At 39.2% G+C, this 15,533-nt stretch overlaps 1 protein-coding gene across 1 annotated transcript; it reads left to right on the forward strand.

Moving 5' to 3' along the window:
- The first annotated feature begins 2,811 nt into the window (after window positions 1-2,811).
- camlg (calcium modulating ligand) lies at window positions 2,812-12,125 on the forward strand. Its single transcript, XM_061740534.1, has 4 exons — window positions 2,812-3,033; window positions 6,107-6,570; window positions 7,494-7,559; window positions 9,839-12,125. Exons 1-4 carry the CDS (start codon window positions 2,904-2,906, stop codon window positions 10,028-10,030), a joined length of 852 nt encoding a protein of 283 aa, XP_061596518.1. The 5' UTR covers window positions 2,812-2,903; the 3' UTR covers window positions 10,031-12,125.
- Window positions 12,126-15,533: the final 3,408 nt, after the last annotated feature.

A 15,533-nucleotide genomic window follows, 5' to 3' on the forward strand; every position in this document is an offset into this window, starting at 1 on the left:
TTGAGTGATTACTTCAGACTACTAAATCGTGTATATATGACGTTTAAAGTGACTTGGCTGCATCAGACCATCACAGAGCTACATGAAAACAACAATTACAATATTGTGTCCATATATATCAAGGGAAATCTCTTGAATATTTCTGAGGTGTGGTGCAGTGATTTGATGTTTACATCAAAGGAGACGCCCCCAATGAAGAAAATCTGTCTGAAAAGGGCAAAGTTGAATTCTGACACATGCATACAATTGATGCGTCAACTGTCGCTTTTCATTAAGAAAAAGTTTATTTGAAACCAACAAATACTTATTTTGATTTTATAACACATTATAACATTTGCAAACTTATTACTGTTTTAAAATGACATTACAATAAAATAAGCATTGTTGTGTGTTAAGTCTGTGTCAACGCATTATCACTTAACATTAATGTTCTTAAAATAGTAGTGAACAAATTTCAAAGTTTAATAAATAACATGTTTTACCAATTTGGCTTTTTTGATTTCCTAGCTTATTGTAGAGAGCCCTGTGTCATTTAAAACTATATTAGTCAGTTATTCCCAAACTTTTTTCTGCTGGGCCCCCTATGGGTAATAAGAAAATGTTTGTGCTGTACCTTGTAGAAAAACTGAGTTGACTTTTTTGCCTTTTTCAAATAATCAGGGGTGGGTAATCCTGGTCCTCGAGCACCGGTTTTCTATAGGTTTTTGATGTTTCCCTGCATTGCACCATAATACAAATGACTGTCTTTGACATAATTGTGCTGACCTTGATGACAAGCTGATGACAATGATTAATTAGAAGCAGGGAAATATCTAAAACATGCAGGACACTAGCCCTCAAGGACCAGGAATACCCACCCCTTAACTCATTGTAACTTCCATGTCAATGATTTGAGTTTTATTAACAGACACATTTCCTGGAACACAAATGCCAATTAACCACAATAAAGAATAAAAAAAACATAAAAAGGATCATGAGCAATAACATGTACAAACTGTGTGTGCATTTTATATATATATATGCGCACACACATATGGTCTTCTGTAGTCTGTTTTATAAAAGGAATACATCATTTGTCATTCAATTGTCTGGGAGAACCCAGATATAGATATTTAAAATTATAATTTAGTCACTTACTGCGATTTGGCGTGAGTGGAGGCTATAGTGTTCAATCAACAGATATCGTCCTATAATGATATCGTCCTATAATGATCATTCATTCCTGAATCAAATCTAATCCAAATTGTATTGATATCGGGAAACATTAAACCATTGTCCACTTAGTCGGTGTATCTTGTATCGCGATAATTTATGATTTACACCCCGATTTATATGGTGAACCAGATATATCTAATAACAGTGGCTGGTGTGTGTTTACCGCCAAGAGAAACCTTCCCTCAAATACTTGTGTTGCATTGACTAGATATGTAGCTAAATACACAGTCTAAAGACAAAAAGCTGCATCCTATCTGATGCAGCATTGATATCTGCTACTTGTCACCTTCATGAAGGGAAAAAAAATGTAATAAATGAATACATATTTTCTGTTCTGCAGATATTATTAATTTAAATATTGTTTCTATTCACCTTATTGAATGAGCAATAACATTTTTATGATTATAAATATAAAACAAATCATATGCTCTTAGTAAGAATCTTTAATAGATTTAGAAAAAACAATTACGCTGCGTAATAACAGTGAAAATGATTCATTAAGAAGTACATAATAGTATTTTGATGAAAAATGTGTTATTTTTGAGGTGCAAATATGCCCAAAGCTTTTTCTTTAAAATAAAATACAACATTCTGAAATGTCTTCTAGTCCAGTGTCTCCCAACCTGGGGTCCGGGCCCCCCCTGGGGGGCGCGAAACTTTGTCTGCTTTGAAATTATGCAGTTGTAAAAATTATATTTGCGAATGAATAATTCATAAGACATTGTTTGGAATAATTTATGAATGTCTTGAATATTTTTTGTGTTTTTTATACACTGGTGACAAACACAGGAAATTATTTCATTCCTTATTATTATATCATTACTCAACATTTAATCTACTCCAACAGGTTGTTAAAGGAAAAATGTTAAAAAATGTTGGTCTCATATTAAAAGAGACATTTTTCAGAAATATTTTTATGTCCTTTTGTGCGTATTTTATACATTGGTGACATTGGAGAAAAAAAAGTCATGTATACAGAGTAAACCAAAGAGAAATGTATCAAAAAAACATAATTAATGTTCATTTTTTCAATTAAAGACTATTTTGGTGACACAAGTAGGTCCTCAGCCTTTTTTCAGTGATGTACCCCCTGTGAAATATTTTTTCAGCCAAGTACCCCCGCAAAGCACTTTTGGTTGTAAAAAAAAAAAGACCTAAAACAGAGCACTGTGCCATCAGTAACTGATTTATTAAACATAAAAATATTGCTGCTATGCTTCAACCACGACTCCATCGTTGGTCCAAGTGATTGACAGGTGAAGCCAGGTGGCATTTGACAGGTTACAGTAGGTGGAACCATCCTGGTGTGGGGGATACTCTGGGGTTTTAGGATAATAAGTTGAATAGCCTACTCCTGAAGATAAAATTCACTTTATGAATTTAGACTTATATTTTCCTCAATTATTTATGATGCTACTTTTTAAATATAGCCTATGTATATTTTAAAATCTCACGTACCCCCTGTAGTGCCTTCACATACCCCCAGGGGTACGTGTACCCCCATTTGAGAACCACCAGTTAGGAGCGTGTGTCCTGTGAGACAGCGCGCAGGGCGAAGCACCAAGCTTCACATTGCGTCATCACCGTGCGTCCTCCCTTGATCCAAACGCTCCTGTTTTAATCGCTTGGAGGCTTTTGTGTCGTCGCTGGTTCGTTTTTTTGCTGTATTTCGTCGTAAACCTGCACACATGGAGTCGGACGAGCCCGCGCTGAGCGCGGCGCAGCGGCGAGCGGAGCTCCGCCGGAGGAAGCTGCTCATGAACTCCGAGGAGCGGATCCACAGGATCGTGGGCTACGCCAAGACCGACGACAGCCCCGGTATAATGCACTCACAGGGGTTCCAGGACCTCCTGCCGGGCTGCTGCGGGACTCTGAGTCCCCTCAGGTTCACCTGCATTAGTGTTTTCATTGAAACATCCCATCGTGGATGCAAAAGGCTGTGCGGATCTAAGACGGTCGGCATTTCTGCATAGAGACTAAAGCGTGATTTATGGTCCCGCGTTAAATCGACGCAGAGCCTACGCCGTAGGCTCTGCGTCGATTTAACGCGGGACCATAAATCAACCTTAAAACCAGTCATCGGGGGGATGGTGGATTTTATCATATGGGGACAGATAATTTGTGCTGATTATAAATAATATAATATATTACAAATAATAGCACTGACCAAAACACCTGCAGAAATACTGCAGGAATGACATAGCAGCAGTTAAATGCAGCCTTCTGTAAGCTTTAAATATCCACTGGGATTACATCAAATACATCAAAACACAACAATAAAAAACACTTTTCTGAACTTATCAATATGATTCTGTCCTTCACAGGATAAGTAAAATGGATCACTGCAAAAACTCACAATCTTAACAAGAATATTTGTCTTATTTCTAGTTAAAATGTCTCATTTTAGTAAAAAAATCTCATTACACTTAAAACAAGACTCATCACTGGAAAAAACAATTTCCACCTGTTTCAAGTAGATTTTCACTTAAAATTAGCAGACAAATCTGTATGTGGAACAAGATTTTTTTGCTTGTAATAAGAAGATAAATCTTGTTCCAATGGTAGATTTTTTTCACTTATTTCAAGTGAAAATGTACTTGAAACAGGTGAAAATTGTCAAATAAGTAATTTTTCTGGCGATGACTCTAAATGTTGAAATAGCAGTAAAACCACATTCATTGATGAAATGACATAAGGGATGGAAAGGGATGGCAGTTTTACAGTGGGGATGATTTTGACCGTTTTTATTTCAGGGGGGATGCCATCCCCCCTCAACTCCAGTACTGCTTAAAACTGAAGATTGAATAAAACACACCGAAACACAGACCCCATAAATTATAAAAATGATCCTTGTGTTGCACATCACTGGTGTTTCCTGCAAACCTAATCATGAGCTGACTCATGCAGCCAGATCAGAGCGGGTGGACTGCTGGACCAAGCCATTTATTCTATGTTAACAAACGTTGCTTTCAATAAATAATTCAGGGGAGAAGCTGAATTAAAAAATCTAGTTTTTGTGCATGTTTGATTATATGCTGACTCACTTTGTGTGTATCTGTGTTTTTTATGATTTTCTCCCACTAAATAAGACATATTATGTACCCAATTTAAAGTATTTTTATACGCTTTGGTTTCAAAATAGCACCAAGTGTTGTACAAACTACAACTGCTCTATGTTTTTATTGCTTTGTTCATAGCAGGCAGTGTGAGGGGCGTGGCCAGCCACTCATGGCCCCGCCCCCACTCTTCTGCTGACTGGGCAGATTTCAGAACTGCTGGTACAGAGATGCAGTGATGCAGCATCGTGTGATGTTTGAGGAGGGCTGCATACATGTCTAAATAAAAATGGATATTTATACTGATCAAAACTACTGACAAGGCCTGTGGTATGTCAGGTTGTTTTTTTTACGTGGTAATCATTTCAGACACCTAAAGAAATGTTCTTAAACACAGAAAAGGTTGTCTTTTTTTCAATCTGGATTGTTAAACAGAACAATCAATTTGAGAAACTGAACAGTTTTAAGTTTTAAACCCCATTGTCTTAACAAAATAACTACTAGGAATAAAAATATTCACTGGTCTCTGAATCGTGAATTAAACTATTAAATGTCTTGCAGTTAAAACAATGGATGAGTAGGAGTATTTCCTTTCTTTTTGACAAAATGTAGGTACGTTGGTGCAACTATTCACTAATACTAATACCTCACGTATTTTTGGAAATATTTGTAAATATCTTGTAAATATTATCTGTTTATTTTGTGTTTACTACTTTTTTTCTCTCTTGTACATAGTCTTTTTCTACTTTTTATATTGCTCTTTGTAATTTCTATTTTACATTTACATTTTTTGTATAAAGCGTGTGTGTGTTTTGGCTGCTACACGACTGAATTTCTCCTCCGGGAGATTAATAAAGTCTACTATTCTATTCTATTCATACATAATTCAGTTTATCTGAAAGGTAAAACTGAGACCAAAATGTTTCACTATTTTGAGGCATTTAAAAAAAAACAAAACTTCTTTTTCTGCAAAAAGGGGCTGCTAAAGATAGATAAATTGGACCATCTTAATAGTAAAACAAGGCTGCAAGGCAGGCCTTGGCGCAAAAATAGATTGAGAGACAAGAAATTAAATATCTGGATTTTTGGTCTGTCTAGAAAAGTCAAACAAAATCTACAGTTTAGTTTTCTTTCAATTTGCAATTTCCATGTGATCCCAACTTGTTTATTTTAAATTGAAAATGCATATCTTTCCAATGCGCTTTAGTTTGAGCTAGTTAAATGTATAAATGTTTATACATTAAAATAAAATAAATTTTTAATCGAATCCATCCTCACATTCAACATAACAGTCTGGTTTGGTTCACTCAGCATCACCCACCGGAACAGTCTAAATAAAATAATCAAACTCGGCAATAAAATCATAGGTCAGGAACAGGAACCACTCATCAACATCTACAATACTCAGGTCAAGAAAAAAGGCACACAGATCGCAACAGACACAACACATACATTACATGGCAACTACACTCTACTTACTACCATCAGCACGCAGATACAGGTCACTCCCACTCCGGACAAAGAGAGATCATCCAGTTTCATCCCCACCTCAATCCGACTTTTAAACACCTAACCCGTTTTTCCTTTAGACCTGTTTCTTTCTTTTATCCTAGGTAACTTTTTTATCCTGTAGCCTATGTTTTTAACCCTTGCTACGAGTACTTGTGCTTATGTAGGAATTTGTTTTTATTATTGTACTGCATGTAAGGATATGTGGACTGTGATTTTTGCACTTGCACTTTTGACCTCCCGCAACGAAGTTCCTAACGGAAAAATAAAGTACTTTTGAGTTTGACATAAATTCTGCACCACTGATGGTCTTGTCTTCCCCGCAGGAGCCTCCCGCCGGCCCTCGGAGCCGCGCTTCCACCTGGACCTGGACCGGGCAGAGCCGTGGTCCTCGTCCTCCGCGAGGCCGTCTCCCTTCCTGCCGGAGGCCTCGGTCCTCGGCAGCCGCTCTCTCAACGCCACCCCGGAGCGGCGCGGCTCGCCGCTGCCGGACTGCGGCGATCCGCCCGGAGCGTCTCTGGAGGACGACATCAGCGGCCTCCGACAGCGGCTGAAGGCAGAGCGGGGCCCGGCGGACGATGTTGTCAGCGGCGGCTCCCCGCATCGAGGTTTCCAGAAGTACCTGTCCCGCTTCGACGACGCCATGAAGCTCCGCGGCCAGCTGGCCAGCGAGAAGCAGGCGCAGGACGGAGCGTCCGAGCCCGAGGAGATCGATCCCTTCAGGATCTTCAGGCTCATCGGAAGCATCCTCCTGGCTATATTCGTCAGGGTTTTTGTCTGCAAATATCTGGTGAGTGTATTTGCTATAACACTGTAGGGTCACTTCTTTTTTACATAAGTATTTTCCGCACTATAAGGCGCACCGCATTATAAGGCCCACCTTCAACGAATGACGTATTTTAAAACCCTTTCCACATATAAGGCGCACCACATTATAAGGCGCTACAGTAGAGGCTGGGGTTACGTTATGCTCCGGAGCCACATGCAGCTCTTTCATCCTTATACTGCGGCTCCGAGTGGCTTGGGAAAATAAATTACAAAAAAAAAAACAACTAAGTATTTAATTGAAGTGTATTTTATTTGTGTTAGTTCTTTAATATTTTAGTTCTAAATTGAAAGATTATTGTGATCTTGACATATTAGAATAAATATATTTTATTGTTTTTCGTCGCTCAAAATAAACGTCACACTCGCGAAAGCCGGTTTACCCGCCAAAACGGTATCCATTCGTCACGACTTTCAACCCCAGCAAGGCCAAGTATGGAGAAATGTAAGAAAAGAAAAATATCTGAAGAAAATCTAACATTCAATGTTGCCTGGGCAGATTCATTTGCATTTACCTCTGATGAGAGTGGCCTACCAGTATGCCTAATTTGTGGAGAAAAACTGTCTAACAATAAACGGTCAAATGTCGCAAGACATTTCAACAATACACACAGAGCCTTTGCTGAAAAATATCCAGAGGGAGAAGAGAGGAAAAAAGCTGTTTCGGAACGGATCCATATATAAGGCGCACCGGATTATAAGTCGCATGGTCAGCTTTTGAAAAAATTGAAGGCTTTTAGGTGCGCCTTTGTAGTGCGGAAAATACAGTAGTTGAATTATTGTAGATATTTAATGCTATGATGTTTTAAATGCAGAAAATGTATAGATTAAGATGTTATGTGGATGCTTTAACCTGATGTGAAGTTTCACTGATCTTTCCATTTCTAGTCAATATTTGCTCCATTTCTGACCCTTGAACTGGCCTACATGGGATTGTCCAAATACTTTCCAAAGGTGAGTTTTTCTTGTTTATTTAATGCAGACATTATGAATTGGATACAGACTAATGTTTTTGTACTCATGACTTAAAGTTCAAGTCATTTTCAATGTAAACAGTTGTGTTTTAGGAGAATCTGTAAAGCGGTGGGATACTCAATGACGGTCCAGTAGATTATTGTCATCATTTTCTGATTTATTAGGGCCCGAGCACTTGCAGTGCGAAGGCCCTATTGTATCTGTAGGAATTATTCTTCTTCTTCTTTTTCTTCTTCTTCTTATTGTTCTGACAAAAGGAAGGCCTTTTTGCCCCCCTAAACGTGCCCAAAAAGTCACCAAATTTTGCATGCAAGTCGGGCCTGGCGAAAAATTTGATATTTAATGGTTTGCATTAATGGGCGTGGCAAAATGGCTCAACAGCGCCCCCTTGAAAACTTTGTGCCTCAAGCCCCACAATGCGGTTTGTCGTACATGCACGAAAATCGGTACACACCTGTATCATGGCGCAACTTAAAGAAAAGTCTCTTGGCGTCATGTCGAGAAACCGAACAGGAAGTCGGCCATTTTGAATTAATCGTGTCATTTTGGCGAAATGTATGCCTTCCTTCGGCAGTTAATACGGCCCGAACCGTAACGTGCACCCAGGTGTGTTATACATCAAAATGTGCGTCTCCATCCTGCGACAACACGCATTACTTTTCTCTTTCAAAAGCGTTACCGTGGCGACGCTAGATGCCAAAAAGCGCGCCCCCCCTTCATCTGATTGGTTCAGACAGAAAAAACTTTGCGCCTCAAGCCCCATAATACGGTTTGACGTACATGAACCAAAATCGGTACACACCTGTATCATGTCGCAACTTAAAGAAAAGTCTCTTGGCGCCATGGCCGAAACCGAACAGGAAGTCGGCCATTTTGAACATTCTGAATTATTCGCGTAATTTTGGAGCAATATATGCCATTCCTTCGAGAATTAATACGGCCCGAACCGTATCGTGAACCCAGATGAGTTATACATCAAAATGTGCGTCTCCATCCTGCGACTACCCGCATTACTTTTCTCTTTCAAAAGTGTTACCGTGGCGACGCTGGATGCCAAAAACCGCGCCCCCCCTTCATCTGATTGGTCCATATTTGATAGTTCCCCAAAAGTCACCAAATTTTGCATGCAAGCCAGGCCTGGCGATAAATTTGATATTTCATGGTTTGTATGAATGGGCGTGGCAAAATGGCTCAACAGCGCCCCCCGGAAAACTTTGTGCCTCAAGCCCCACAATACGGTTTGACCTACATGCACGAAAATCGCTACACACCTGTATCATGGCACAACTTAAAGAAAAGTCTCTTGGAGCCATGGCCGAAACCGAACAGGAAGTCGGCCATTTTGAAATCTGATTGGTCCATATTTGATAGTTCTCCAAAAGTCACCAAATTTTGCATTCAAGACAGACTTGGCGATAAATTAGATATTTCATGGTTTGCATTAATGGGCGTGGCGTAACGGCTCAACAGCGCCCCCTAGAATACTTTTCTCTGCCATAACTTTTGAATGGTTTGACATAGGAAGTTGTGGGTGGTGTCATGGGACTCTGTAATGAGTCCTTAAGCTTCGTTGGCCTTAATTAGCCCCGCCCCTTCTTCTGATTGGTTGTCCCGATTTTCTGCTATAACTTTGGAATGGTTTGACATAGAGAGTCGTGGGTGGTGTCATCAGATTCTTTATGGAGTCCTTGACCTTCATTGGCTTGAATTAGCCCCGCCCCTTCTTCTGATTGGTTGTCCCTTTTTTCTGCTATAACTTTTGAATGGTTTGACATAGGAAGTCGTGGGTGGTGTCGTTTCTGATATGCTTATGGGGGGCGGTGGCTGTGAGTGCGAGGGCCCGTTCATCGCTGCTTGCAGCTTTAATTATTATTATTATTGTTGACCACTGCTGGGTACAGTATCCATGTCTGGGTGATTGGCTGAATGCAGTTTGTTGTATTTGCTTGAAATGGAACTGATCTGATTGGAAAAGTTCTGATTTTTTTTTTTTTTTTTTTAGTGATGTACATACGTATCTTTCTAGAGTTTTGGCCCTTAATTCAGTGTAACATTGTTTCAATAGGCCTTCATTGACATTATTTTTGTTTTTAACATTGAAGGATTAGATCATGTAGATATTTTTTTTAATGTTTTCTTACATTAAATTTCAAATATTCAATGTGAAATTTTTCATTTTATGAACAGGTTGTTGAATATAAAAGGCACATAAATAAGTAATGATGGTCAGAAGTGTATGATTTGTCCCGTTGGTGCAGGTAGAGCAGAAGACTACGACCACCGTTCTCACCGCTGCCCTGCTGCTCTCCGGCATCCCCGCTGAGGTCATCAACCGCTCCATGGACACCTACAGGAGGATGGGGGACGTCTTCTCCGATCTCTGCGTCTACTTCTTCACATTCATCCTCTCACACGAGATCTTGCTGCTCATTGGCTCAGAGACGCCCTAATTGATTGGGAGGACCCCAGTAACCCTAACCTGTCCCCTCTCTTTGTCGTCTTCCCTCCCATTGTCTCCCATAGCAACAAGGCCCGCTCATTTGTGCCCCCTGGGGCCTGCGTTGTTTCCGAGTGTCTGGAAACAGATCCCCTGCTCCCTCACGATCAGGGCGGCACGTCCCGTGGACGAGTGCTCGTTGTTTCAGGATTCCTACGTGCGACCACGGAGTCCAGTGTTTGTTGCTTTCATTCTGAAGAGAAAGATGGTTTGGGCTTTGTGAGTGTGTGTGTGAAGAATTAAACGGCATTTATTGTGCTTATCATTTTTTTTTATTATTTGAAGGCAAAAACAAGATTGTGGAGGACACAGTCAAGATGATCAGCCACACTTTACTGGACAGCCATAAAAGGACATTAATATATATTAGACACGTACGCTCAATACCTGAAATGATCAAACCGGGTTCAGTGTGAACCTTCAGTACGCTAATACAAAGGTAGTTGTTGGATAAATACTTTAAAAAGGTCAAAGTGAAAATGGAACCAGTTACCGTCATGTTATGCAGCCTTTGCTCCTCGTAACTGTAGCCGGCCTGTAACGCCCCCGGAGCCTTTTATAACAGACTAACTGCAGAAAGTGAGCACATAGTTGTGTTTTGAATGTTCTCAAAGATTGCAAATGCGAGTAAGAAAGACCCAGTCTTGCTTTGATTCATTATCACCCGCTCTACATCTCCAGATGATGACATCACACGCAGATCAGGGGGGATTTATTCAGGCCAGCAGCTCAACAGGCATCATTGTCATGTTTTTGCATCAGGAATAGTTGGAATCGGCGTACTTCAGTCCTCTTTCTGCAAGAATTAAATGAATAAAGGTTAAATAGTGACATTTTCAACCGTGTTGCATGATGATAAGCTGTTATGTGCAGACTCGGCTGTGTTGCAGTGTTTTTAGTGGCGAGCTCAGCTTCTCCTGCTCTGTGCGGTGTAATCAAAGTTTCCGTTCCTCTGTTGTTGCCAGCTGATGTTGCCGTTATCCCTGCATCCGTGTTGGTCCTCGTGTGTAGCGCTGCACGGGCAGGAGAGCATCCTGCTTTCCCTACACTGTGAGGAATCTCCATCTGATTGTGGAGGTTTTGGGGGCCTGCGTGTATCGAGCACCCCCAGTATTTCTGCCTGACCGCCTTTTTAAAGCAGCTCAATTTTTGTTTACTTCACCGATTTAATGATTTAACTATATGAAAGTTGTAAGTCTTTTTTTTAATATATATATAAAAGTGGCTTATAATGAACTGAAGAGCATTCAATACCATCTTAATGTCGTATAAAGAGGTAATCAAGAGCCTTAGGGGTAAAAATTGTTTTGAATAAAGGAAATAAATCAATGAAAATGAACCAGGATCAAGTGAGTTTCCACTGAAAGCCCTCCAGTGTTTGCTTAGTTTGATATCAAAGTATTTGGGAACATCACAACTTTTTTTTTTTTTTTAGCTTGGTCTTGACGGAGCAGCTGCAGTCAGGTGTACTTTAACAACATGAACTCTAACCGCTGGATGTGAATCTTTGGTGTTGTCGCTTTAACTCTCAGCTGCGCTTTGTTCTCCAAAGGGTCCATCGACGTCACAAACATTTTTCTTAAGTCTGGAATAAAAATAGCATTTTTAACCCCCAAAAAACTGTAAAATAAGTATTATTTTGTGCACCTGTGACGTCAAAGTCGCAGTAACATCCAACATGTGATTTATCTGCTTATTTCTGTCAAGTAACTCTGGTGATGTGTTTCGCTTTGCTTTCTTCAAGCCTCAAACATACAAACTTTATGGACTTTGTTCTGCTGTCGTGTCCTTGCTTCATATTTCAAATTTTCATCTGACTTAATTTATTGATGTAAGTTTTTTTATTTTATTTACATGTGTGTAAACTGATTTGGTGTAACCTCCAAGTTTCCTTTTGATAAAAATCTTTACAGAAAAATTGTTTTTAATATTGCAAAGATAGTGTTGTGATGTAAATTGTCTCTGCTTCAGAATGTAAACAGGAATAGAGTCAGATGGTTCATACCAAATAAATACTACTTGTGTGACGTATTCTGTTTTCACTGTTGTGTTTCATTTACCGTCTGGGATTATGTTTTACTTTGCTTTGACAATAAAAGAGCCAGCAGCTCTTATTAGACAATGCTTAAACACAAACTTCGGTTTGTCGTCCTTGTTTATTATTTTGCTTGTTTTTAGTTTCTCTGCAGTTTGGATACCTCAGAGTTTCTAGGAAACTCCACAAGAGCTATTAACATAAATAACAAAAGCTTGATTCATTTTTAATTTGTAGAATTAGAATCAGAGACCCGTGAAGACGACCCAGCATATTGAATGATATCCTGGAAAAATTCAAATGTTTCTTCAGAAACATTTTCCTTAGAACCATTACTGGTTTAACTGGTAAGGAATAAGAATGAATGTGTGACAAAAATGTACTTGTCTCCTGCAACTTTCCTTGGTTCCTTAAGCAAACAAAAAGTCCTGTTCTTATTCTTCACATTAAAATATCAGAATCAGAATCAGGTTTATTGGCCAAGTCAAGTCAAACAAGACAGGGAATTTGACTCGGTTATTTCCGCTCACTGTACAGTAAATAGACAAATGACAGCTCTTATTAGTATATATATATATACAATTTTTTTTTTTTTTTTAATTGAAAGGTGCAGCAGTATGAAGTAGACATGGTTATTTAAAGGTGCATTGTTACAGCATATGATTGTGGTAAACCAAACACTGTTGTTATATAAATAGATAAGTATGTTTGGACAAATACAACTATATTTAACAAAATGTTTAACAATACCCACTGAACTGATTGTATACTGCATTTTTATAGTAGCTCATACGGATCAATCAATAATTGCTATTATGTTTTTGTTTGTTATGATAACTCCAGAATAAAATATATTTAAAATTAATTACTTTCTCAGATGGCAAAAATAAGAACTTTATTGATCCCACATAGGAGTAATTCATGTAGTGCCTAAAAACAATATATATCCCTCTTCACAAAAATAAGAAAAATAGAGAAACATATTTTCTCATCAACAAAGCCTATTTTACATAAACATATTTTTAAATTTTCAAGTAACAAAATAACATATTTGAACCATTTTTCAGATTTTTTTCAGTTATTTTATCGTCTGAAAAATGGTTCAAATGTTATTTTATTGTCTGAAAAAAGGTTCAAATATGTTTATTTGTTATTTGAAAATTTGAAAATGTGTTTTGTTGATGAGTTTTATAATAATATTATATCATTCAGTATTATATTTGGTGCTGTTTCCCAAGTATATTAGTGCATGTGTGAATGAATAAATGAGACGTAAAACATAAATTTACTTGTAGAAAGGCGCTTTATGACAATAAGTCAATTTACTTGTATTGGTTTACAGCCATGGATGTATTATATAACTGGATACCGGATCGAAAATGGCCGCCCATTCATTTCAATGGAGTTTGCTCACCCAGCGCATCCGCCGAAAAAATTTCTGACTTCCTGGTTTACTTCCTGGTACACGGGCCCATAGAGCATGCGCAGTTGAGTCACCTCCCATGATGCTCTGGGGCCTCCCATCATGCCCCGGGGCAATGTGAACGAGCGCTGCGCGCTCTGGACAAGCGCTGCGTGCTCATGAGTCCTTCAGACCGGTAATGATAGATGTACACAATGAAATTAGGGATTTATAGGGCAAATCAACCGATGCTGTTCTCAAAGTCATGGTTATAGACTATACATGGTTCATTTGTGTGTGTTTTTTAATTAAAGATAAAACGAGTCATTTTTATTTAAGATGAGACACCCCAGGTTAATAGGCTAAAATAGGATAAAAATGTAAATAGCAGGTATCACCATGAAACTTCCCAAGTTTATTACTTACATTAAGACAAATATTTTTTGTATTACAAGTTTTGTCAAGTATTATGTTTAAATATGTCAAATATTATGTTTAAATGTGGTTAATTTACTGCGTTACACAGAGGCTACGCCGTAGGCTCCGCGGCTCCGCGCACCCTACGGCGTAGGAGCCGCGGAGCCGCGGACTGCCCACTGCCCTGCGGGCACTGCCCGGCTTCGCAGTGCCCGCGGAGCTGCGGAGGTGCAGCTTCCCCGGGAGCACTGTCATAAAATAAGCTGAGGATTTAGGGTTAAGATGATGTTAAACACATGACATCTAAAACTCCACGGCACCGTCGCAACAACTACGACACATCTCTCTCCCTGCACGTTTGCTCAAATCTGATGGAGGTCAGTTTTATTGTGAGGTGGGGATCTCACGCCACAAGCTCATTTTGTTAATATTGACCCTCATTTAGTCCCGTGCAGGGCGCTGCCTCCAAATGAAAGAGCAACAGAAGAATACATATTTGAAGTGCGTTAGGTGTGTGTGTGCAGGAGGATCTCAGTGGAAACACCCACACCTGCGCCTCCGCGGAGCCGCGGATGATCTACAGGATCATTAGAATGCTTATGAATGTGGTCGAAAACGCAGATCTTCGGTTATGTGTGGATGCAAATGTTTTTATAAACGGAGGGGGGGAAATATTCGTTTTTAAAAATACCCGGCTACGTGTGGACAGGGTCTTAGACTTGTGTTATTCCTGCCTGATATCTTATTTTCACAAACCATACACCGTTGGCTACAACGGAAATGTTTAAGTACAAGAATGACAAACCATTATTATTCTTGCTATTAAACATTTCTGTTTGGTGCAAATTGGCAATGCAATGTGTTTCTGAGTGATAATTCCGCCGAACGGCTTAGTTTCAGCCATCCTCGTTCCCGAGACACACACGACCGCGCTTTGCGAGTCCACGGCACAGCCGTGACGTCACGCCCAGAAAGAGACTTTTCTTTGACTTTTCTGGCCGTTATAAAACATTTTTGACGGATATAAAGTCCATGACTTAAAAATATAGAATACAAAGATTAGTAATTGGTGGTGATTACAGCTGGAGGTGTCCTGTGAACAGTTTTAGAGGCTTCTCTTTTACTATTGCGGTCTATGGGAAAAAAGCTTTCTGGGCCCCATGGGATTTTTTGTTGCAGTACCGCGGCTGGCCACTGGAAAAAATCGGCGTGCCTGCTGAGCGCGAGACTGGGGGCCTGGTTTACAGCGCAGTCTTGCCACATCCAATATTATGGAAGCATATGAGGGACTATATTCAAATTAAAATGCATTTGCGGAAATGCTTTTTCATTTTAAGAATGTGCCCGCATTATTTGAGTCAAAAATGAAATTGATAATATATAATCCGATTTGCATTTTAATTTTCGTATTCAACACTGCTTATTCTTGTACTTAATTCAAATTAAAAAGAAAAAGACGTTTGAGATTTAATTTTCAAATCATGCCTCAGCAAATAGTTCACAATATTCAATTTTAAATCTAAAATTTGAAAATTAAAATGCATTTGCAGAAATGCTTTTTCATTTTAAGAATGTAGCTGCATTATTTGAGTCAAAAATAAA

This window comes from Cololabis saira, chromosome 14 (genome assembly GCF_033807715.1).
Source record: "Cololabis saira isolate AMF1-May2022 chromosome 14, fColSai1.1, whole genome shotgun sequence".
In the NCBI taxonomy this organism is placed as follows: Eukaryota; Metazoa; Chordata; class Actinopteri; order Beloniformes; family Belonidae; genus Cololabis; species Cololabis saira.

What these genes read in the sequence shown, in the direction of transcription:
- camlg (XM_061740534.1), top strand. Translation starts at nt 2,904, where the DNA reads ATGGAGTCGGACGAGCCCGCGCTGAGCGCGGCGCAGCGGCGAGCGGAG. An exon ending in CAAGACCGACGACAGCCCCG is followed by an intron (nt 3,034 to 6,106) that starts GTATAATGCACT and finishes TCTTCCCCGCAG; the next exon opens with GAGCCTCCCGCCGGCCCTCG. An exon ending in TGTCCAAATACTTTCCAAAG is followed by an intron (nt 7,560 to 9,838) that starts GTGAGTTTTTCT and finishes CCGTTGGTGCAG; the next exon opens with GTAGAGCAGAAGACTACGAC.